At 32.1% G+C, this 27,300-nt stretch overlaps 1 protein-coding gene across 1 annotated transcript in view; it reads right to left on the bottom strand.

Annotated features, from left to right (window-relative positions):
- Positions 1-27,300, bottom strand: part of LOC126881401 (kinesin-like protein KIF19) — a 676,869-nt gene that overhangs the window by 614,776 nt on the left and 34,793 nt on the right. Inside the window, exon 2 of the mRNA XM_050645662.1 lies at positions 1,230-1,430. Coding sequence (XP_050501619.1) covers positions 1,230-1,376 — 147 coding nt within the window. The 5' untranslated portion in view covers positions 1,377-1,430. The remainder of the gene's footprint in view (positions 1-1,229; positions 1,431-27,300) is intronic.

Raw genomic sequence — 27,300 nt, 5'->3', positions numbered from 1 at the left:
TTAATGTTTATATTACTAAATAGAGAATTGAATTATCTTTCAAATGAGCTGTCACACGACCCCTATTATTATTTAAAAAAATTATCGATGACGTCATCACGCTCAGATGGGTGACGTCACTAGTATGATATATATGCCAGTAAGTCGTAATTTAAAAATAAAAATTGACCTGTTTTGGGATTTTTTTCCAAAATCGTCCATTCTCGAGAAAATGAATTTATTCCAACCTTTACGTGCTCACTGTATATTTAGAACTAGTAGAAGCAGAGTTATAGCTAATGAAAAATAGGTTCGTATTCGTCAAATTTCAAATTGAATATTTTAACACGAAATAAACAAAAAATAAAGCACTTTTTGGGGAAAACTCATTGCAACTTGTTTAAAGTATTTGAAAAAAGCTTTATTTTTGTTTTATAAAAAAATTTCTAGCATCCAAATTAAACAAGTTATGCTCAAAATAAAGTTGGTCTGTTCTTATTTGCGAAAAATTGTCTAAAAACGTGTTTGTTTTGTTGAAAAATGAACATATTCACTCGCAAATAACTCGAAAAGTATTGACTAAGTGAAAAAACTGTATGGAATAAAAGTTGCTTAGAATTAGTCAGTTTATCGAATTCCGGAATTATTTTGAACGTGTGTTTTTCACTCCCGAGAAGGGGTAAAACTCACCTTCATGGCAAAAGCACACATCGACACAATATCACTTTTCTTCTTTGACATGTTACCTATGAGTATGCCAAATTTCATTTCAATCCAAACGGTTCTTTAAAATTTACAGCGAAAACCGTCAAAGAATGTAATAGCCATCCTTCACAAACGCGTGCACTGATACATGAAAAATACACATCGAGTTTTCTTTAGAGCACAATTTTTACTCAAAAAAATTACAATTTTTTACATGTTACACCGGGTGGTGAATCGTAAAACTTATTTTTGATTTTAGAGTGATGTCATGGCTCTTGAACACAAAGCTCATAGTCAAGAATGCACTCTTTGTCTTTCCGATACGACATTTATTAATCTCTTGATTGTCCCACGACTCATTAATTATAGTTACCAAATAGTTGTATTGTGAGACACGTTCAATTCTCATTTGGTTCACATACAGATTTACTCCAGTTATGTTTTGCTTGCTGATGATCATTAGCTCGTTTTAGTTAGAAATAATTTACTTGCAAAATAGTAGATTTAAAAATTTATTTCCATCATAAGAACAAACTTAGCCTTACCTTCTTGTTGAGTGCGTACAAAGCTCTTGTTGATTCATCTTGTTTTAATGGACGAATTCTCACTGCTACCATTAATCGCTCTTCAGATCTGCAGCCGGGTTTTGAAGTATCACTCCCTGAACTTGAAGGTGTTTCTGGTGTCATCATCTGCGCTATGATCTGACAAAATGCACCAAATCATACCAACGTGAGAATCGCGGCCTGGAAAATAAATTTAAGCTAAATTTAAAAATTTAAATTAAAATCAACAATTGCAATTATTTTATCCTTACAGAATATTTCATCAATGCTAATCATATTAGTCACGCATACAATAACTGATGATATAAAAACAAAACTACTAATATCTTAAGGCCATGTACAGAGAATGCCAGATAACAGGATTTCTAAACAGATTTTGACGTGGACACAATAAGGAAAAAAAAGAGGAAAGCCGAGAAGAAAAGCTGGAGGGGGAGAATTGAAAAATAACGAGAGAAGCAAGAAATTCCTCCACGTCTATGGTTAAACAGAGAAGAATGGCCATTAAAAGTCGGAGAACCCTGTAAACCGATAGTACTAGCGAAAATTATTAATAATCATGGTTTATGAAGAAAAATATACCATATTTTTTATAAATGGCATTTAGTATGGTTTTCTTAGTATAACCCCATCAATATTATAGAGTGGATCCATATTTGACCGACAGCGCTCTATCTCAGAAAACTCGTACGAATAGGGAACTTGAATAAAATTTTAAATTCGAAAAAAATGTTATAAATCACAATGGAACATAATTTAAAACATGAATCAAAGATAAAAAAGTTGTTTTTGAGCCGTTTGGCCCCTAAAGACGATTCTAAAATCAAATTATTGCAGCTAGCCTAAAACGCGTCATGACGTCATATGATTATATGTTTACATTCTGCACCAACATAGTAAACAAAATTGTATATAATTTTAAATTAGACATCATAAACGTCAGTAGAAAATACGTTTGATCGTTTGAACTATTTTAAATCCATAGATAACTTGTACTTTTAGAAAATGGCACTAAACAACACTTATGGTGTTTTCTTTTATTTTCCATAGTAAACCTTCTGTCCTTTCCTTCAAAAACTGTATCAAACTCCAATCTCAACAAACTGGTATATATTATTACAATGACATACGATAAATATCATTAGAGTATAAATATTTTTCCCTTAGTCCGCAACGATGATCTGGCTAAATACCCAAGTAGGTGGAGGCCAATAAACTAAAGATGAAGAAAAGAATACATCTAAATATAACCATAAATATAAATAAAACCGTAAAAACTATGTGACGTCACGGGTCGTTTGAACTATTTTAAAATACAGAAGACTTTAAACTTGTACTTCTAAGTTATTATGAGATTTCGAAACGTGAAATTTTGGAAATCTCATTTTTAAACAAAACTGAACAATATTATGTAATAAAAAAATGTGCAAGTTCCCTATTGAGAAATTTTGGAAACGGGTCATACAACCTTACAGGACTAATGCCCGGTTGCACCAACAGATCTTAAGCTTATGTCGAGAATATCATAAGAATTAATATAATATAATTATAATATATTACAATAAGAATACCATAATATAATAATAGATATAATTGATAATAAGGTAAGAATCTAAAATTATGGTGCAACGTAAGTGATACTCAAGGAGGCCCTATCTATAAGTAGAGCTTAGCTAAGCTGGACCTTAAGATCTGTTGGTGCAACCAGGCATTAGTTTCTAAAATAAAAAGAGTTTAGCTTTTGAAATCAAAATTAAAAATCTTAATATAGATGAAAAACCTGTACGATTTTTTTTCAAATTTAATCAACAATATCCTATTATTTTCACCCATTTTACAAAAATATGAAAACCTGATATCCCTTTCTGTCTGTCTGTCTGTCTGTAAACTCTACTCCTCCAACATTAGACCAGAGAGAATGAAAAATAAGGTGGCGATTGAAATCTTGTAACTCAAAGATTGTATTAAAGGTGAGAAATTTGACATTGGACTTCTGGTTTTAGAGTTGCAATTGTAAGTACTATTTTATAGTAGTCGAAATGGTACAAGCGATATTATTCGACGTGCCTTAGCAAGACAAGAATAAAAATATATACTTGCGGTTTCATGCCTATCTATCCCTCCTTATGTCTGTCCGTGAATATAACTACTCCGTTATTAACATATAGAATGACAAATGAGGTGTTAAATGCGAGCTTCTAATCCAATGATGGTATTAAATGTAAAAAATTTTACCTTGAACTTCCCATTTTAGAGTTGGAACGGTAAGTACTGTTTTAAAGCCGCTGAAATAGTCGAAGCGATATATTATTCGACGCGCTTTAGCAAGACGAAAGCAAATATTTACTTCCGGTCGCATGCCTGTTTGTCTGTCTGTTCGCTAATGTAACTCCTACATTATTAAAACATATAGAATGACAAATGAGGTTTCGAATGAGAGCTGATAACCCAGATATGGTATTAGAGATGAGAAATTTGTCCTCGGACTTCCTGTTTTAGAGTTGCAACTGGAAGTACTATTTTATAGTTGTCGAAATAGTAAAAGCGTAATTATTCGGCGTGCCTTAGCAAGACGAGAACAAATATATACTTGAGGTTTCATGCCTACCTGTCTATCCTTATGTCTATCCGCAAATATAACTCCTTCGTTATTAACAGATACAATGACAAATGAGGTGTTAAATGAGAGCTTTATTCCCAAAGATGGTATTAGATGTGAAAAATTTGACCTCTAACTTCCGCTTTTAAAGTTGCAACCGTAAGTACTGTTTTAAAGTCGCTGAAATAGTCCAAGCGATATATTATTCGACGTGCTTTAGCAATCCGAAAGCAAATATATACTTCCGGTTTGATCCCTGTTTGTCTGTCGCTCTGTCTGTTCGCTAATGTAACTCCTACATTGTTAAAACATATACAATGACAAATGAGGTTTAAAATGAGAGCTTATAGCCCATATATGTTATTAGAGATGAGAAATTTGACCTCATACTTCCGGTTTCAGGGTTGCAACCGTAAGTACTCTTTTAAAGTCGTCAAAATAGTACAAGCTACATATAATTATCTCTCGCGCCTGAGCAAGATGAGGATAAATATATACTTCCGGTTTTTATATCAGTGGACAACATTAGTAACTGGGTGAAAAAACAGAAGAGTAGAATGGAATGACCACATAAGCCGAATGACAACAAATAGAGTAGTAAGGACGGCGAAAAGCGGTTCCCCAATAGGAAGACGATCAGTGGGAAGACGGCGAAAACGATGAAATGACAACTTACTGGACACACATTTAAAAAGAGACAAAGTCTACCAAAATTAATGAAAATAACGGTATACAAACGATATATTATTGTATTCACTTTACCAAGAGAAGAAAAAATATGTACTTAGAGTTTTTATATCGCTTCCGGTTAAAAGTTATAACCGACAGTATATTATACTCTAAGGGCCAGTTGTTCAATCAGTAGTTAACTCATGGATTAAGTAAACCGTAATTAAATTTAATCTAAAGATTATTTTTTAAGAAGTTGTTCAATGTTAGTTAACTTTCGGATTTATTAAACCCGAGTACTGAAGCGGCGACAACGTTGCCAGTTATTAATTAACGACTTGGAACAAACTTTATCATGAAAATTGTACATAAAAATGTGTTCTGTGTTATAAAGTTAATGATTTTTGACATGTAGTGTTTAGTACATGTCAACTACTACTGACAGAGATTTTAATTTACATTATTAAACATATTTAAAATGGAAGAAAGTATTAAAAGTACAACTGCTAACTTAAAAAAACATCAACAACAACAGCGTAAAAAAACATGTTTAAATAGTAATGTTAATTTTTTAGCTTATAAAAATAATTCCTATTTCTTCACAAAAATTTCATTAAAAGTTTTTCCAATTTGTTTTTACCTGATTTTTACACATAATGAAAAAAAGCCAAACTTCTGGAAATATGTATTTATAAATAATTAATAATTATCATGCATAAATTCGTAGAAAGCATAAGTACCTATACACTGAGAGATCTAATTTATTTTTGTACTGGCTATATGTGCATATCACTGGGTTATAATAATATAAATTTTTTAAGAAACACATTTTTTTGAAGTCAAAATATTATATTAAAAACAGCTAAGAAATATTCGTCCTCTGTCATATCTCTGTCATCAAAATAAAAGAGAAATAGCCATTATTATTAGAGACACGAAATTGTAATAGATTATTACTGCATTATTAGTGCAAATCTTATCTACGACTGAAAATATATAGAAAGAACAATTCAAAATACATACATATACCTAGCTAGTGCAATAACTATGATTGTTCCAATTTGGAATTTTCTTGAAAATATTTAATTTAAAACCAGAAAGTAAGGTTACGGTTACAAATCTTTAGTTAACACCGTTAATCCTTCGTTTTTGAGCGATTAATATAATCTCTTGTTAACAGATGGTTAAGTGTTAAACTTGCATTGAACAACGCAATATTAAGTCTAATTGAAGATTATTTTTAATCTGAAGATAATCTCCAATTGAACAATCGGCCCTTAGTCATATAGCCCGTCCCAAATCCTCTTTTCAGTGCGTTACAGATTATCGAATTCTCTCTAACGCATTACAGTTGGAAGTGACAGAAAAAGACGTACAGTCAGTCTAATTTACTTACCGTTGCACGTCATTATCTACGTTAGAGATCTAAGTTGACATAGTTGCTCAATTACAAAAAATTCTTGAATTCATTTTAAATCAAACAATCACACAATTTTTGCGGAAGTGATTATACAGAAAATTTTTTGCTCAATTAGAAATCCAATGAAATCAATTAATTTGTGGTCATCTGATTGAATACAACCAATAAAACCAACATTATACTGAAAACAGATCCCATGGGCTGTTTTCACTCAATCATGTAGCTATGGATACCTACATTTCGTTTCATTTCGATTTTGACATTTCAAATATTCAATATTTCAAAATGTCACGATTTGGTTGTAATACTGATGAGAATATTAATGAAATTATCGAATCAAATATACCAAAGAATACTGTTTACAGTAAAAAATTTGTATGGAAAGCGTTTATGGACTTTTGCAATGATAGAAAATATGAATTCCAGCAAAAAATTTTCTATCCGAATAACCCTCGAACATTGATAAATGCTCAAAAAATTTTTAACAACTTTCTCAAGCTTGTTGCTTACAGGCAACAGACCTCCGCCTACGGCGTCGGTCTGTTTCCAAGCAACAAGCTTTCGAAATCTGTTATAAAATTTTTTCGAACAATTATCAATGTCCTTGGGTTATTACTACTGAAAACAAATTAATATTCAATGTAAATAAATAAAAACTTTAGAATGTGAAAACAAGAATTAAGTTATAGTCTTACGTTAACCTTCCGATGACCAACCTTTTTTTGTCACACGGATGACCAAGGGGGGGGGGAAATGACCCAGGTCAAAAATGTCAAAAATGACAATTAACAAAAAACTGAAGTTTTTTTTTTAATTTTTTTTATGGCATGGATCTTATGTCATTCGGCCAGTCACAACATGAGTATTAGTGTCATGTGTAGTGTGTATGTTGAGTAAGTGTCTTGTTACTTTGCAAAGTCGACGTCATTAGCGTAAAACTACTTGGAATTACACATAATAGACGCTATTGTACTAAACATCAACTTCAGAATATATTTTTTATTCGTAAAATATAGGGATTTTTTTTTATTTCAAAATATGAGGATATCCAGAATGATATTAAAGTCAAATAAAAAAATACTGAGTTAAAAATTAAAAATACTTTTGAATTTATTAAAGAAAAACACGCGCTGGAGTCACAATTTCCCCCGCTTGGTCATCCGAAGGTTAAAGTACATAATAAAAACAGTAAATATAATGAAAAAACCTGTCTAACATGTCTAAACAAACAATTCTAACATGACATTTTAGTTAAATCTGACAGTTGTCACATTTTATTTTTAATTTGGAATAAAAACAAATTAAATGTGTTTCTTGCATTTATAAAATGGTATTTTCTTTGATTTGTATAGTCTTATAAATTATACAGATTATATTTGCAATATTATTGTCTAATTAAAATATATATATTTTTTTATTATGGCGACAATATTATATCTATATATTATATTTATTGACAACTAGAATAACTAGAATAAATGTTGTAAATGTCTGTAATCACGGACGTGCCTTTTTTTCTGTCACATACAATTTAATGCGTTAGAAATAAATCGAAAAACTGTGACGCACTGAAAGATGATCATGAGAAAAAGAATAGCAAGTTGAATTTTTTTTTGCTTATAGAAGTGAACAGTATCTTTCATTTGCAATTTGCAAAATTAAAATCGATTAATTACCACGGCGTCAGGAAATTTTTTAAATAAACAATAATTTTTGGTGCTACGCGCAGTACAGCGGTGTTCGATTCACGCAAGTTGATTTCCACCAAAATTTCTTCCAATCTTTATCTAATATATTATTTTCTTACTCTATATTTTGTTTATTTTAATATTTTACTTCCACAAAAATCTAACTAATTTTATTATTGTTTGTGAAATATTGTTTAAACAATTGCATATGTTTAAAAATATTAAAATTTTATTCTCTAAGTTAAAATATACGAACAAAGGAAACTTTTGCTAAAAAAGTGTTATTTCAAAGGATAGAGTATGTGTTATTATTTTGCAATAAACAAATTTATTTATTTATATCGAAATGTAATAAAAATTAAAATGTATCAATCATAATCAAAGGTCATTGGAATGCCCAATCAGAGCAAACTATCCGCTGTCCTGCGCGTAGCACCAATAATTAATGTTTATTTAAAAAATTCCTGACGCCGTGGTAGTTAATCAATTTTAATTTTACAAATTGCAAATGAACAGTACACTTCTATACGCAAAAAAAATTTCAACTTGCTATCTGCTTTATTTTTAGTCCTGTTAACATTTTGAAAAAATGAATTTTTTTGCGATAGCTGGATTGCAAAATTTATTTTGCAAAATCTATTAAACGGATCTTAATGAAATTTACAGTATTCTTATACTGTATCATATAGTTCTTCTGGGTGAAATATGAAGGTCCTAAGTGTAACATAAATGGTTGAAAAACGTAAAATGCGAATATTTGTTTTTGTATGGTTTTTTCGCAATTATTGCTATTTGCAACAATGGTGACTATTTTTTGATTTTTAACTAATTCTATATTATAGGAAATTTAATTACGCAACTTTTATGTTGATACAACTTTTCTCGGAAATGAATACTTTTAAAGTTATAATCAAAAAACGAAGAAAAAAATTGAATTTTTCCTTCATTTTTTGACATTTTGATTATTTAAACAATGTTCCGGACCTTTTTGAGAGGGAGGATAACTCAAATATTATTATTTGAATTATTTTCAAGCAATTTCTGCAAAAAAATTTGAGTCACCTGTCAACGTCCAAATGTACTAATATTTTTACAGATGCGCCCTGGTCTACAATATTGTTGTTGCCGAACATTGTTCCAAATCGATGAAGTAAATTGCTTGATAATTTGTCAGGTCACAATCGACCATTATTGCTCATAATTGAGCAATTTCTGTTGCTCAAATAAGTGCACCTTTATAATTATAATTATAAAAATTACAAGATAGAGTAAAAGTAAAAACTGATTTGTTAATATTGTCCATAACATGTTGTCCATATTTTTTCTTGTAACAAAGGGAAATGTTTGTTAAATCTGATAATTACGACGTATACAATAAAATAATGACACTGGTTTTTACCCTTTCATGTCAAGACTAATTAATTTGTTCAAACGGAAACACAAAAGGCTTCACGAAATGAAATATTAATAACGTTCCCTCAGTGGTCAATATCAACTTTCTATTGTTTAAACAGAAAAAAAAATAGAAAAAGAGTTAACTTTTAATGTAGGTCGCTGAAAAATTATTTTCTATTAAATAGTTTTATGCCAATGTAGCTAATGATCTTCTGAAGGTTTTAACCATTATTCTTAAAAAAGGTGGTATTGATTGTTAAAATTTTTTATGCATACTGATGACTAGGGAGCGGATTTATATGCGATCAATTTTGATGAAATATGCGCATATACAGAGAGGTCCTAAATTATGGAATAAATTCATTTTCTCTAAAATGGACGACTTTGGAGAAAAATTCTGAAACAGATCGATTTTTATTTTTAAATTACAATTTTCTGGCATATATTTCATATTAGTGACGTCATCCATCTGAGTGTGATGACGTAATCAATGATTTTTTTAAATGGGAATAGGGGTCGTGTGGCACCTCATTTGAAAGGTTGTTCAATTCTCTATTCAGTAATATAAACGATAATATCATTATTTATACAGGGTGACCAAAAAAATAATTTTTGAATTAAATTAATTGATCCAAAAAGAAGAATGTATGTAATTTATTTAACTCAAAATACATTGTACTGCTGTCAGTAAATAGAAAAAAATGTTTATTTCACAAATAAACATTTCTTTTCGCTTAAATCACAAACAGCCTCCCACCTACCTCTTGGCAGTTTGAACATTTAATTTAAGCGAAAAGCAATGTTTATTTGCCAAATAAACATTTTTTTCTATTTTCTGACAGCGACAGAATGTATTTTGAGTTAAATAAATTGCATACATTTTTCTTTTTTCGTCAATTAATTTAATTCAAAAATTATTATTTTGGCCACCCTGTATAAATAATTATATTAATGTTTATATTACTGTATAGAGAATTAAACGCCCTTTCAAATGAGGTGCCACCCTACCCATATTCCCATTTAAAAAAACCATCGATTACGTCATCACTCTCAGATGGGTGACGTCACTAGTATGAAATATATGCCAAAAAATTGTAATTTATGAATAAAAATCGATCTGTTTCGGAATTTTCCTCTAAAGTCGTCCATTTTAGTGAAAATGAATTTATACTGTAACAAAATAATTATTGACCGACCCTCGTATACCAGCTCCCGTCTCCGCACGGACAGAACACTATCGATGTTTCGAGATACGCCGATGCAGCGCCGATAAGGACGGGCAAGTGGTCTCATGGACATAGCTAGAATATACCGAACGTTCAGGAATGACGGCTAGAGTATATAAATTGAGACGGATTTTGTAAATAGTTTTAGTGTATAATATAAATTCGATCTGTAACTTGTATAAATAAATTCGTATATAAATACGAACCGCTAGTTTTATTGTAATTATAAGTAATTACAGTAGTCACGTTATATTGATGTCCGGTGTGGAGTGTAAATAAATGAATAGTGAAAAAAAATAGACTTTTGAACTTTATTCGTCGGGAATAATCGGAGTGCGTTAATTGTTCGGTATTCGGAAAGACTTTTAAAAGACTTTGGAACTTTATTAGTCGGGAAGAATTAAAGGGCGTTAATTGTTCGGTATTCGGAAAGACTTTTAAAAGACATTTTGAAGAGTACGTGTGTGCCGACCAAAGATGTTGCTACAAGAACTTTCCGTAAAACAGCTCCGAGAACAGCTAGAGGAACGGACTGAAGATAGCAGTGGGACCAAGAAAGTCCTACAAGCACGACTCGGGGAAGTCCTCACGAAGAACGGAGATGATTCAGAGACGTTCCACTTCCAGTCAGCAGAACAAGCAATCTTATCGAAATTAAAAACTGTTTCTCAAACGATTGATGAAACTTCTAAAAAGAATAATGAAAGATTCGATGAGACTTCTCAAGTAATTAAAGAAGTTAGTAGACAGAAGAACCAGAAACTTGAAGAAGTTTCTAGAACATTCGATAAGATACAGAAAAGTGTAGACGACAATAAAGAAATGTTAGAAGAGAAGATCAAACAACTAGAGACTATGGTAACCAATACGAAAGTTCTACCTTCAGTTAATGCAGTAGTTTTGGCCGTAGGAGAGAAGATCAGAGAATTAGAGAGCATGATAACTGATACAAAAGTGCAACCGTCAGTTCATGGTGTAGCTTTAGATCCTGTAGTGAAAGATGAACTACCGAGAGACGAAATGTCGCATAATATGAGATTCAAATTACCACCATTTGATGGAAAGTCTTCTTGGTCCATATACCTTAGACAATTTGAAGCTATTGCGACCGCCAACCATTGGACCGAACAAGAAAAGGCTGTTTCCTTGACTGCTCTTTACGAGGTGATGCTGCAGATATACTAAGGTCAATTCCTAAGGGTCAAGAAAAATGTTACCAGACCTTGTTCACTCGTCTAGAAAAACGCTATGGAGATGCTCATCTACAACAAGTATACAAAGCACAACTGCGAAGTAGAAGTCAACGAGCAAGTGAGAATCTGCAAGAATTTGAAGCAGATGTGGCTCGTGTGGTGAGGTTGGCTTATCCAGAGGTGCCAGACAGCGTTTTAGAAGAAATTTCGGTAGATACCTTCGTCAATGGGCTGAAAGATAGTGAATTACAGAAAGCTTTACGACTAGCAAGACCGAAAGTTTTAGACGAAGCACTTGCTATTGCCTTGGAATACGAAGCAGCTAGCCAAGCTTCACGAAACAATCAAGTACTAACCGTGGAAAAAGGCGATAAGAGAGAAGATGAACGTTTGGTGGAAATGGTACGGAGGGTGATTCGTGACACGATGCCGAAGAGACGCATGAAGAGGGCTGGAAGAGTTGGTTCAAATACAGATGCTTCTTCGATACGGCCATGCGGTGAAAGTTGTAATCACCGGCTTAAAGTAGAGAAACAGCTTTGCCCTGTGAGACGAACCACCGTCGTTAATGAGCAATGGCAGCCCCAACAGTTACAAGACGCCCAAGAAGACGATCCATGTATAAAAAGAGTATTGGATTGGATGCGGCAAGGTGAGAGACCTAGTTGGCAAAACATTAGTGCATGTAGTCCGGAAGTCACGGCCTACTGGAGCCAATGGAATTGCCTGGTACTAAAAGATGATCTTCTGTACAGAACCTTTGAGAACGATGATGTTACAGAATCGAAGCTTCAGTTGATTGTACCTAAGAGTAAAGTGTCAGAAGTATTACGTCAGTTTCATGATGGTACATCAGGTGGACACTTTGGTATTGCGAAGACTCTGCAAAAGGTTCGAGAACGGTTCTATTGGGTGAACTGTAAAGATGATGTAAGAAGATGGTGCCGGAAATGTGAACTGTGTGCATCCGGTAATGGTCCAGTTGGTAAAAAGAGAGCACCCATGAGACAGTACAATGTTGGCAGTCCTATGGAAAGAGTAGCAATCGACATTGCAGGTCCATTTCCAGAAACCGATGCTGGAAATAAATACATCCTGGTAGCCATGGATTATTTTACGAAATGGACCGAGGCCTATGCATTACCGAATCAAGAAGCTGCTACCGTTGCAGAGGTACTTGTTAGAGAATTCTTCAGCCGATTTGGTGTTCCCTTGGAGATCCACTCCGACCAAGGGCGAAACTTTTAGTCAGCTCTTTTCCAAAACGTTTGTAAATTGATTGTTGTCAATAAGACCAGAACAACACCCCTGCATCCTCAATCAGATGGAATGGTCGAGAGGATGAACCGAACGATGGGTAAACATTTGTCCAAAGTTTTATCTGAACATCAGCGAGATTGGGACCAACATATTCATTTATTCCTGATGGCCTACCGTTCGGCCGTGAATGAAACTACAGGTCAAACTCCAACCTGCCTGATGTTGGGTCGTGAAGTTCGTTTGCCCTGCGACCTAGAGTTTGGCTGCAGACCTTCCGAGGAACATGTTGCAGGCGAAGAATACGTTGACCGCCTGAAATTACGAATGAACAACATTCATGAACTTGCCCGAGAACACATCCAGATAGCCAGTGATAGAATGAAAAATCAATATGATTCTCGATGCAAGAATGAAAGCTTCGAAGTAGGTGATCTTGTCTGGCTTTATAATCCAAAACGTCGTCGCGGCTTGTGTCCTAAACTGCAAAGATAATGGGAAGGTCCGTATGAAGTTAAGAAGAAAATAAATGACGTAATATACAGAATTGAGAAGTTGCCAAACGGTAAACCGAAAGTTATTCACATAAATCGTCTTGCACCATATGCTGGCTCAAATGAAACAGAAGAAGCACGAATCCTTTAACAGGAGATGAAAGATGCCGCACAGCCAAGTTTTAAGGAATTTATGTCAAATTACGCAGAAAGAAAGAGTGCTAGATTCGGCGTGACCACAGAAGTTCAGCAAGATCTGTTTGGTGTTCCAGAAAACGTCTCTCTAGCCCACTGTGTTGCCCAAGACCTCGAGATGACTAAAGGAATCTCGTCCGTATTCAATAGAAAGTTCGGCCGCCTGGACGAGTTAAAGAATCAGCAGCCTAAAATTGGAAGAGTACTGCGATTGGAAGATGGTCCTCGATCTTTGCTGTATATGGTGACCAGGAAGTCTTATACGGACACGCCAAGCTACGAGAACATATGGCGTGCTCTTACTAATTTGAAGAAAATCGTGTGTAATTATGACATCAAAGATTTGGCTTTACCAAAAATTGGCCATGCAGTAGAAAATCTGGATTGGAAGATGGTGAGAAGCATGCTGGAAGTGATCTTCAGAGAAACTGGCGTACGAATTACTGTGTGTTGCATGAAGCCGAAGATGTCATACCCTTCAAAGACAGTAGACTGTTACTTCTATTCTAGGGGTGTATGCAGAGCTGGAGAATCCTGTAGATTCCGCCATCCTGGGCCATCTAGAGTTGCTGATCTGGACGCTCAGATCTTAAGAGGGGAGCAGTGTAACAAAATAATTATTGACCGACCCTCGTATACCAGCTCCCGTCTCCGCACAGACAGAACACTATCGATGTTTCGAGATACGCCGATGCAGCGCCGATAAGGACGGGCAAGTGGTCTCATGGGCTTAGCTAGAGATATACCGAACGTTCAGGAATGACGGCTAGAGTATAAAAATTGGGACAGATTTTGTAAATAGTTTTAGTGTATAATATAAATTCGATATGTAACTTGTATAAATAAATTCGTATATAAATACGAACCGCTAGTTTTATTGTAATTATAAGTAATTACAGTAGTCACGTTATAATACCATAGTTTAGGACCTCTCTGTATATGCAGTAAAAAATTACGAAATATGCGCAAGATATGCACAAAAATTTAAAAAATGCGCATTTCGAGAAACCACAAATTTTCTGTTCTATTGTATTCTAGGGGGTTCTTTTATAGGGGGGCGGCAATCTTATTTAATTATTATCTTTCAAATAAAATCATTATTTTTTATATGCAATTTATTCACATTTTTTACAAAAACTGATACCAACAGATACCTATTTAAAATAAAACAACAATATTACTATATTATATCTTCGATTATAATTCACTACAATGTGTTTTTCCAAATTTTTTACGAGGAAACATTTTCAGATAGAATATTTCAGATAGAATCAGATAAAATATTTTTATAACTTGGAAAACGCGTTTCAACATCAACATAAGTAATCGGGGCGTATTTAAAATAATTTGTTAAAGCCGAAAATTCTGAACCAAAATCAATTTCAAAATTTCCATTAAAAATTTCGCATATGTCCTCAAAAGTTTTAAAGCCGTTTAAAGACGGGATCTGATCTAAAGCATGATTATTTCAATTTCCGTTAGAAAATCGTAAAAAAATATTCTCAAACAAATTCTATTAACAATAGGAGATTTAAAAGAATCACCAGAATTATAGGTACCTACTAAATCGGGATACAAATTGTACTAAATAATAAAATTGTACAATTAATAAAAATAAATAAAATCCGGATTTCCCGGTAAACCATCATTCTTCATTTTAACATCCTACAATCATATTATAACGGCACAGTATAAAGAGGGATAACGGCGTACTATAAGTACTTTGAGCAAAGATCGGGTATTTTCTAAGAAAAAAGGCAGTGAATGAACCGTCCCTTTTCAGGTAGTTGTCGAATTAATAGAACATCCTGTGCGGGGAAATATTAATTTTGTGTCGAATTAAAAAATTAAAAATTTTTTTCCTGGACTTAAATGTTTTTAAATAGGCACAAAATATGCACGTTTCTTTAAAAATATGCAAAATTTAGTAAAGTTCTCAAATATGCGAAATATGCATTTAGCATAAAATCTGCTCCCTACTGATGACTCAATAGATAAGTAATTGTACCATTTAATCAATTTGACAATTTAGTAAATAAGTGAGCTCAGTACTCTCTCCGGCATGGGACTGTTACGCCCATTTTACCTGAGATGCGTTCAGCTGATGGCACGATTGCGTCGAACTAACTTAAGCGCTGGTTTCCTCGAAAGCGGTACCGACAAACAGCGACCGTAGCACTGCGATGAATAGGGAACTTGCACATTTTTTTTTATTAGATAATAATGTTCAGTTTTGTGTAAAAATGAGATTTCCAAAATTTCACGCTTCAAAAACTCGTAGTAGCTTAGAAGTACATATTTAAAGTCTTCTGCGGTATAAAGTAGTTCAAACGGCCCGTGACGTCACATAGTTTTGCATTAGTTTTTATTATGGTTATATTTCGCTGTGTCTAGGTACACCATAACGTGTACGCAAATAAAAAAGTTAGGTAGACGCGAATTAAACTTCATCAAGCCAGTGACGTCATTATTTAGCTTGCGCAGTGACTATATATTTTGGTACATGCTATTTTGATATGTTTAGTGTTTGTTTGATAGAAACATATTTGTTAAGGGAAGGGAAGCATAACTATTCAGATGTTTCAAACTTAATTGTAATAAATCAATGTATATATAAAAGTATATATTTAGGTTAGCAAAATAATTATATGTATTTAGTTTACATGACATGTAGGTAAAAAATATTGTTAAAATAATTTTCATACGTAAGTGAATTATTATAATCAACTATTCTAAATGCAAAATGAGCCACAATTTAACTAAAAAAAATATTTTATTAACGTTTAGACGTCCAAATCGGATGTCATTGTCAAAATACAAAAATTAGTCAGATTAAATAAATTATTAGAAAAAATTTTTTACTAAGCAACAACATTTTTGTTTAATTTAATATTTTGTATTTTGACAACGACATCCGGTTTAGAAGTCGAAACGTTAATAAAATCAATTTTTTAGTTAAATTGTGGCTTAGTTCTCATTTAGAACAGTTGATTACAAAAATGCCACAAGGATAATAGCTTCAGAACAAGTTAATTATTATTGTGAAAGCTTTAGGTCTTCCTTTTATTTTAATCTTTTACGGTAATACTATTTCATTTATAACTAAAAAAAATATATATTAATTTATAGTCTGTTATCTTTTTCGTACTGTTTTAAAATGTTCTTAAATTCATTAAAAGAACTAAATAATTGTCCACACTCCGTAGTTAATTTAAAATCAAATACTAAACAAATAAAAAATAAGAAATCACTGACACTCTAACTATTTTATTTGCGTACACGTTAGCGTATACCTAGATACAACCTTATATTTAGGTATATTCTTCTTCTCCTTCTTTAGTTTATTGGCCTCCACCTACTTGGGTATTTGGCAAGCTCATCGGCGTGGAATAAGTCAAAAATATTTATATTTTAATGACATTTATCGTATATCATTGTAATAATATATACCAGTTTGTTAAAATTGTAGTTTTATACTGTTTTTGAAGGAAAGGAACGAAGGTTTACTATTGAAAATAAAACCATTTTGTAAAAGTACAAATTTTCTATGAATAGGTCTAACGATCAAAAACACTTGTAACGTCACATAAATGTATTTTCTACTGACGTTTATAACGTCTAATTTAAAATTCTGTTTACTTTATTGGAAAAATGTAAATGTAAAACTAAGTGACGTCACGATGCGTTTTGGACCACCTGTTTTAATTTGAATTTTTAATCGTCTTTAGGGGCCAAACGAAAGACAAACAAAACTTTTTTATCTTTGATACATGTTTTAAATTATGTTCTGTTGTGATTTATAACATTTTTTTCGAATTTAAAAATTTATGCAAGTTCCCTATTACGTCAGATTACGGTGAAAAATTCAAGGTTCTTCACTGCGGCAATGGAATGTGCAAACTCAGCAAGCGGTGGCTTCCAACGCATCCTTGGAAACCACCGCTATTATTTTGCGTGGTACAGTTTTTTATGACGTCATTCATCGCAGTGTTACGATCGAGGTTGTCGGCACCGCTTTCGAGGAAACCATCGCTTTAGGTGACATCTAATCTCTAAGTATGATTACGTCGCCTTCCGTTGTGACGAAGTAATATCTTAATGTACGACTGTAAAAACCTACCAACTGTTTGGTAATTCCCAACTTATTCCCACATAACAAATAGCTTTGTACAAAACAGTCAAACAATACCAGAAAATATCTCACCTGTCAACAACATGGCTAAACAAGAGGATATGTTAACCAAACTAATGGAACAAATGGTGACAATGCTAAATTTACTTACCATAAATGTTAGTAAATTAGCTTAAGAGGAAACAGTAGCGATCAACAGGTAGCAAAAACGCGTTCCAAGATTGCGGCTGTAATTTTGAATATTTTTTCGAGATATTTGGCACACGTATTCGTAATATAATAAAGAATGGCGGTACAGAGCCCAATTTGAACAATATATTAATATGTGGAAATTACTCTGAAATTAAATATAATATTAAAAAAACGAGCCTGTACCGCCATTAAGAAGAACAAAAAAATACACTTTCTTCAAATAAACTTTTTTATTCGATGCCTAGATTTTGTGTCATTTTGGAACTACTAAAATTTTTTATTTCATTAGTAGTTCCAAAATGACACAAAATCTAGGCATCGGATAAAAAAGTTTATTTGAAGAAAGTGTATTTTTTTTGTTCTTCTTAATGGCGGTACAGGCTCGTTTTTTTAATATTATATTTAATTTCAGAGTAATTTCCACATATTAATATATTGTTCAAATTGGGCTCTGTACCGCTATTCTTTATTATATTATGAATGCGTGTGCCAAATATCTCGAAAAAATATTCAAAATTACAGCCGCAATCTTGGAACGCGTTTTTGCTACCTGTTGATCGCTACTGTATCACCTTAATGACAGTATAACCCAAATATAAAATAGCTATCTGATCTGCAATCCCAATGGCATATAACAACACAGGTGTTAGAAATAAAAACCTTCCCTATTGAGCAAGATATCGACGTAATGATGGTCTCTGAATCATATTCTACAGGTAAGAATTATCTTCGTATTCCAAAATACAAACTTTACTTCACAAAACATACAGATAACAAACATCAAACATTACGATATAGCAGAATTTGACAAACATTTTTTAAAAGCGACTAGTGTTACCATCGATGATGTGCACGGTCATATAATAATGTCTGCCATATACTGCCCATACAAACATAATAACAAAAAGGTACATTTTGAAAAATTTTTCAATACGCTTTGAAGCAGGTTCTACATGTCGCTTGGGGTTTACGAATTACAACTACAAAGGGAAAAGATTTGGCTGTCAGATAGAAACAAAATTCCAGACGCCATAGACTTCTACAGGGTGTCCTCGAAAATAGTGCGTTCCTTAAAAGTATAGGTAGAAGGCACCATGTAGAGCAAAAAAGTCTTATAACATTTTTTTCTAAACTCAACCGTTTGGTCAAAAAACGAAAATACATTTTGGTATGCAAATTGAAATCTGACAACTATGTATACAAAATCTAAAGATAGACACAGTCACAATTCAAAAATAGTTGCCCCATGGGCCTTTAGTATTTACATTAAACCCTGTCTTCCTCCTCAACAATCAAACAAATTCTTGTTTTGTTTGATTTTCACACATAGGGTGGTATAACTATTTTGCAGGTGTCTACTGTCTGACCTACATTGCTGGTGTCAATAACCTAAGTCACACACAGTTTTTGTACAGTGATATCAGATTAGTTAATTTTGTGAAAATAAAAGTTCGCTTATATGGAGAACAATGCAATTTTTTTTTGGAAACGTTAAATTTAGAAAAAAATGTTATAGGACTTTTTTGTTCTACATTGTGTATTATATCCATACCTTAAAAGAACGCACTATTTTCGGGGACACCCTATATATTACGAAAGGTACTGGTACTAAGAATTGTAAAGCAGAATCTTGTTTTGATTTATCATCCGACTAATTCCTAATAATAATAAAGGTTCACTCTAAGATTACAAATTAAAGAAAAACAACCTTCTCTGTACAACAGCAGAACGGCTGAAACATAATCCGGGATAAATTAGATAATCTAATTTCTCTGCATTTATCCCTAAAAACTGAACTAGACATTGAAACAGCAGTTGAAAACTTATCAAAAAATATTCAAGAAGCAGCTTGGTTAACCACTATAAACTACGAAGTACCTCTAGGCAAAAGTGAAATATCTCTCGCAATTAAAGAAAAATTTGATGTCAAAAGACAATAATTACGTAAACAATGGTAATTCGCAAGGACTGCGGAAAACAAGGAAAAACTTAATAAGTTCTTCCTTTATACAACTGATCTGCCAAGAACAAGAACCGCCACTCTAGCAATATTCGCTGATATTACGGCGATCTCAGCCTCAAAGAACCTTCAGAGAAACCTTAACAAAATTCAAAAGTGGGCAAAAACATTGCGTGTCATGGTTAATGAAACAAAATCTACAAATGTGACATTCACTTTACGCAGAAAAATCTGTCCATCAACAACTGCTCATTCCCACAAACTTATGATGCTAAATTGTCATTGGACAACAACAAATTACTGTTGTATAAGGCCACTCTCAAACCTGTGTTGACCTATGGTGGTCAACTTTGGAGAACCGCCAGTAACTTCAACATTGATATCTCCTTTCAAAGATTTCAAAATAAAGTGTTTCGAGCCATCGTTGATGCACCGTAATTTATCCCCAATAGAGTCATTCTCACGACGTTAAGCAGGAATCCATCAAGGAAATTATCTACTAATTCTAAAAATACTCTTATCTTTCTGAAATTCAGCAAGGCTCAATTTAATTCAGGGATCGATTTGTTTAAATGGATAGACATCAAAGACACATTTTATTGATAGAACACATCTACATACAGGGTGAGTTTTTAGTGCGGGATCGGTCGATAATTCCATTACGGTATAGAATATCGAAAAAAGTTATTTAGAAAAAATGTAGGTAATGATATTCTCCACGCTTGGAAAATATGTCCATTTGTACAGGGTGATCAATAACAGCGTGGTATATCAAACATATAATTTTTTAAATGGGACACCCTATATATTTTTTCATATTTATATTCTCCTCATAATTCTTGTTCATATAATATAGGGTTTTGCATTACTATACAGAGTATTTAACAAGTTATGACCATTTTTATTTCGAAATCCCTATGAAATTAACACCCTGTATATAAAGAAGTAATTCATAGACAATAATTTGTTTTATGTAGGAAGATAAACAATATACTGTAGTTTTTAAATTAAGTCCAATTGAAATCATTGACGAATGTTTGTATACAGGGTGAACTACAAAACCAAATTACGATTTTCTCTATTTTTTTAAATGGATCACCCTATATTTTATTTTTCAAAAATATTATATTTATTATACTCTTTTATTTTTATATAGCATTCCCTATATCTAAACTTATTACTTTCGGAGATATTTTTAGTTTTCTTCAGCTTTCGGGAATACATTCAATTTTTCTAGTAGAAATAAGTTGGTATTGAATGATAATTAAACAAAATTATTTTTATTCAATAAATAACTAACACAAAATATAAACCATAGCAATATGGAATGAATGTATCAATAAATGTGACATTAAGGAATTATCATATTTCCCTAATATACAAGAATCTACAATTCCTACAAAAAAATATAGGTATCTTGTGTATAATAAAATTACAAGATTATTTTTATTTAATAAACAACTCACACAAAACATAAATCAAAAAACAATATACAACTAATTTAATAGTTCTTAGATTATTATATCAACAGCATTCTAAGCCAAGAAGTTTTTAGTAACACATTCCTAATAGCAGATTGTGACCCGCAGTTATTAATAATATAATAATATATAATAATATATAATTTCATTAATATGCATCAAGAAATCCCTACTTTGTTAACACTCAAACTAGGTGATCTATAAATGTTTAAGGTGATATTGTTAGAGATTATATATGATTGGTCCACATTTTTTGACGGTTGAGGTTTTTATACGACGCACGGTGCTCCAGTTCTTCCAAAATTGATTTCTTTCAAGTGGGGCTATATAAAAAACCTTGTATACCAGAAGCATCCAACAACGCTTGATGATATGAAAAATAGATTAAAAGAAGCTTTTAATAATATTGACTTACAAAAATGTTAGAAATGTGGCTCGGTCATTTGAATATCGGTTACAAAATTGCATAGACGTTGAAAGTGGTTATTTTCAACATTTACTTTAAACTAATATCCTTAACATCACATTAATTGGTACAATCATTAAATTTTGTTATGGTTTATTATTTTTTTGTTAGTTATTCATTGAATGAAAATATTTGTTATATTATTACATAATACTTATTTGTTAAGTTATTTATATTTATATGATTAATTGAATGTATTCCCGGCAAATGAAGAAAACTAAAAATATCTCAGAAACTAATAAGTTTAGGTATAGGAGATGCTATATAAAAATGAAAGAGTATCATAAATACAATATTTCAAAAAAAAATAAAATATAGCGTGATCTATTAAAAACAAAATTGAGAAAATCGTAATTTTATTTTTTAGTTTAAAAGTGCTTATAAAAATGAATGCCTACTAAAAAATTCTTGGCTTAGAATGCTGTTGATATACCAATCTAAAAACTGTTACATCAGTTGTATATTGTTTTGATCTATGTTTCATGTAAGTTATATATTGAATAAAAATTATCTTGTTATAATATTATATCCAATACAAAGTTTTTTTTTGTAGGAATTTTACGATTCTTGTATATTAGGGAAATATGATAATTTCTTAATATCACATTTATTGGTATATTCACTGCATATTGCTATGGTTTATATTTTGTGTTAGTTATTTATCTAATAAAAATAATTTTGTTTAATTATCACTCAATACTAACTTATTTCTACTAGAAAAATTAAATGTATTCCCGAAATTTGAAGAAAACTAAAAATATCTCGGAAAGTAATCAGTTTAGATATAGGGAATGCTATATAAAAATGAAAGAGTATATTAGATACAATAACTTTGAAAAATAAAATATAGGGTGATCCATTTAAAAAAATAGAGAAAAACGTAATTTGGTTTTGTAGTTCACCCTGTATACAAATATTTGTCAATGATGTGAATTGGACTTAATTTAAAAACTACAATATAACTACAATATATTGTTTATCTTATTACATAAAACAAATTATTGTCTACGAATTACTTCTTTATATACAGGGTGTTAATCTCGTAGTGATTTCGAAATAAAAATGGTCATAACTTGTTAAATACTCTGTATAGTAATGCAAAATCATATATTATATGAACAAGAATTACGAGGGGAATATAAATATGAAAAAATATATAGGGTGTTCCATTTAAAAAATTATATGTTTGATATACCACGCAGTTACTGATCACCCTGTAGAAATGGACATATTTTCCAAGCGTGGAGAGTATCATTGGCTACATTTTTTTTAAATAACTTTTCTCGATATTTTATACCATAATGGAGTTATCGACCGATCCCGCACTAAAAACTCACCCTGTATATACACATTACACATAATACAGAGAGAGTCTGTAATTTGGAATAAATTAAATATCTCAAATACTAATTGTTTTTTTGAAAAATGCTCAAACCCGTCGATTAGTATTTCAAATTGTCCTCTTTGACATACGTTAATAATGTATACAGGGTGTCCCAATTTAGAGATATGACGTCATCGTTGATTTTCTTAAATGGCAACACTATCATTTTGATAGCTATTTTGATAGGGTGTGTAAAGTTATATATAACTGCTAAATATAAAATTTTTATTTTCTACCATTTACAAGATAATAAAAAATAACCAAGTTATGTCTGTAATTTGGAATAAATTCAATAATTCAAATATTAATTATTTTTTTGAAAAATGCTCAGACCCGTCGATTAGTATTTCAAATTGTCATTTTTGACGTACAATAATAATGTATACAGGATGTCCCAATTTAGAGCTATAACGTCATCATTGATTTTCTTAAATGGCAACACTCTCATTTTGATAGCTATTTTGATAGGGTGTGTAGAGTTATACATAATTAACTGCAAAATTTCAAATTTTTATTCCCTACCATTTACAAGATAATACAAAATAACAAAGTTATGAAAAACAAGTAATCAAACAATAATTGAATTACTTAATAATTTCAATTAAGCAAATGCTCATAATGTTAAACTTAATAATTATTGTCAAATAGTCAATCTGCAACATTATGAGCATTTGCTTAATTGAAATTATTAAATTCAATTATTATTCGATTACTTGTTTTTCATAACTTTGTTATTTTTTATTATCTTGTAAATGGTACGGAATAAAAATTTGAAATTTTGCAGTTATGTATAACTTTACACACCCTATTAAAAAAGCTATCAAAATGACAGTGTTGACTTTTAAGAAAATCAACGATGACGTCATATCTCTAAATTGGGACTCCCTGTATAGGGGAAGGACGTCGAAGATGACGCACCTAAGCAAAATACATTTTATTTAAGGGTAAAAAATATTTAAGCTAACTTTGAATGCTACGAGCCTGTAATTTGGACATTTCTATAACCAATTTCTAGGATTATTTTTAAATTCAATAAAAGGAAGTATTTTTTATGCGGCTTTAAAAAAAACGCTTTTGCGCCATCTTACCTTCCACCGAGGGAAAGATGACGCACAGTGATGGTGAAGATGGCGCATGTATGTATCTATATTAAAAGCGCAAGTGATATGAAAAGAAAATTTATTTTTTAATACTGAAAGTAAGAAAATGTAAACAAAGCTTTTTTAACATATTAACAAAAGTCACAAATGTAGTTTTCGGGACTTTTGGCTCCACTGCATTCTTTATGCACCCATTGTCCACAACTTGTGCATCTGAACCATGTTTCCGTCTTTTTGCCGAAGTCTCCACATAATATGCAGATATCAGTTTCACCTCCCTCGTTGATTATGTCATCCAACTCATCGTCATTGCAAAGACCTTCTTCATCAAAATCGCTTTCTTCAGTATCGCTATCCTCCAAGATTTTTTTGTTTATTTTTTGTTTGATTATTTTTTGTACTTTGGCTTTCCCTTTATTTTTATTTAGTTTTAATCCTGCATCATTAACCAATACTTGTCTGGTTACTTTTTTCTTTCCTTCTTCCGACTTCGCCAGTTTTTCTTTTTTTTATTCTCTTTTTCTTCTAAGAATTCTTTTAAAGGGGTGCTTGTTAGAATTTCAGAATGTTGCTTTTGTCGTCCATATTTTCTTTTAATTTTTTTATTGGGCAAAGGAACTGGAGAAATAAGTGAAAGAGAAATATGTGGACGTTTGGTTATTTCATTTTGTTTTGTGGGGGTTGTGTGACGACTTTCAGGAGACTGTCGGCTGGTTGATGGACGTGGTAATTCTGGTTCTCTTATAGATGGTGTTGTTATTAGTGGAGGTGTTCCCTGAGGTGCAGGTTCAGGAGAAATATCTCTATCCAAGCTATCATTGTTTAAATTATCAGCAGGAAAAAAGTCATCTTCTGTGAACTTATCAGAGTTTAACGGAAAAATTCCGCACGTTCCGAAACCAGAAACGGCCTTATCAATATTTGCCACCTGATCATATGCTAACTTAAAAATCTCGGCGACATCATATAGAGTAATTTTATCTTCAAACTCTGAGTTGCTGATCTTAGATTTTAGAAAGGAATTGCAATGGCGACCATACGCATATTTTAATGCAAAAAAAAAATGACACACCAAGAGGTTGTAATTTGTGGGATGTGTAGGGTGGAATACTAACCATTATAATCCCATTCTCTTTGCAGTAATTATAAATATCCAGTGAAATATGGCTCGAGTGATTATCTAATACTAACAGCACGGGATTATCTGGACTAGACAGGACTTTTTTTTGGAAATGCTTCAGCCATAATAAAAACATAGACGTATTACTCCATCCATTATCCGTGCAGTTGTAAATCGCACCGCTTGGTCCATTTTTCTGAAGCTGTGGGCTCATCCCAATATAAATATAATCAATATAAATAATGGAGGTATGTAGTTACCGGAGGCACTAAACGCCATTATTACCGTGATATTCTTCCCTCGTTCCCACGAAGAAATGATTCCAAACTGCTTTACTCCTTTGGGTCCAAGTCTTTTACATGATTCTTTAGGAACCGTAGATATACCGGTTTCATCAACATTGTAAATGCGATCTGGCAGAAATTTATATTTTTCTTGCACTGTTTCCAAATTTTTAAAAAAGCGGTCTACTTATATTTTATTGAAGGCTGTTATTCTATTAATGCTTGTAGCTTCTGGCTTTCTCAAGGAAATTTGAGGATTTCGTTTTATAAATCCTAGATACCAGTCTTTTCCAGCCATTTGTTTATTCTTATTAAAATTGTGTTTAATTTCATTGCGTTCTGCATAAGCAAATGCCATGGTTCTCAGCTCTATGCAAGTGATACCAAAAAATAAATTGGCCAGCTTGAGAACATGATCTAGTATCTCCTTTTCATGATGTGCCGAAAACAATGGGGCTCTACCAAGAGACTCTGATTTGACTTCCTTTAATAAATTTTTAACCTTAAGTTTTCTCCTCAATGTAGCTTCTGGTATTGAAAATGCCCTTGCCACTTCCCGAATTTTACGACCATCTCTACAAATTGCATTCAATGCTGCATTAAGAGCTGCTGCAGAAAATGATCCTCTCTGTGTTTTTCGTATATATTTTCCCATTTCTAAAAAAGAAAAAGATGCCTCAAAATGCAAAATAGACACTAAATAATAAATATTCTATACTCCATTGTTATTTAAGGTAATGAACTGAAAAGGCAAAGATGACGCACTATAACAGCAAAGATGACGCAGTCTGCGTCAACTTAGCCTGTTCAGCATAACCTACAAAAAATGGTTATCAAAATTATCCATCATCAAATATTTAACAGATAAATCCTCGCTAACTGAAAATAAATATCACCTACTCCCATGAATATGAAGAAAATCCAATGGAACCATTTTTAAACAACTTACCATTAATATTCGCAGTGTCAAAAATAACAAGAAATCAACGTGTATCGCGTTACTCTGCTTCACAGATACTAAACAGTACGAAAGCTGACCGATGAAGTTTTAAAGTAATAGTAGTTTCTAAAGGAGGGCGCCACGGGTATAAAAACTGAATTTAGTGAAGTACTTGATAAAATACAGAGGTGCGTCATCTTAGACGCTGCGTCATCTTCCCCGTCCTTCCCCTACATTATTATTTTATGTCAAAAATGAAAATTTGAAATACTAATCGACGGGTCTGAGCATTTTTCAAAAATACAATTAGTATTTAAATTATTGAATTTATTCCAAATTACAGACATAACTTTGTTATTTTTTATTATCTTGTAAATGGTAGAGAATAAAAATGTGATATTTTGCAGTTATGTATAACTTTACACACCCTATCAAAATAGCTATCAAAATGATAGTGTTGCCATTTAAGAAAATCAACGATGACGTCATATCTCTAAATTGGGACACCCTGTATACATTATTATTGTATGTCAAAAAGGACAATTTGAAATACTAATCGACGGGTCTTAGCATTTTTCAAAAAAACAATTAGTATTTGAGATATTGAATTTATTCCAAATTACAGACTCTCTCTGTATAATGTAGTTTCACATTATACCTCATACAGTTACTTTATCACACGATATTGAGAATAGTTGAGTTGCAAATTTCTGGAAATGTAGCAGACGATAAACAGCGAAGACTTTGTAGAGGATGCTTACACAAAGCATTTTTGTTAAGGTATAGTATTAGTGTGGCTCAAGAAAGGAACTTATAAAGAAATGTATTAAGGGAAGCCAACGCCACATAGAAATA

The sequence above is a fragment of the Diabrotica virgifera genome, chromosome 3, assembly GCF_917563875.1.
Source record: "Diabrotica virgifera virgifera chromosome 3, PGI_DIABVI_V3a".
Taxonomy (NCBI): domain Eukaryota; kingdom Metazoa; phylum Arthropoda; class Insecta; order Coleoptera; family Chrysomelidae; genus Diabrotica; species Diabrotica virgifera.
The sequence above is the reverse complement of the archived record's forward strand: the minus strand, read 5'-3'. Positions and strand labels throughout refer to the sequence as shown.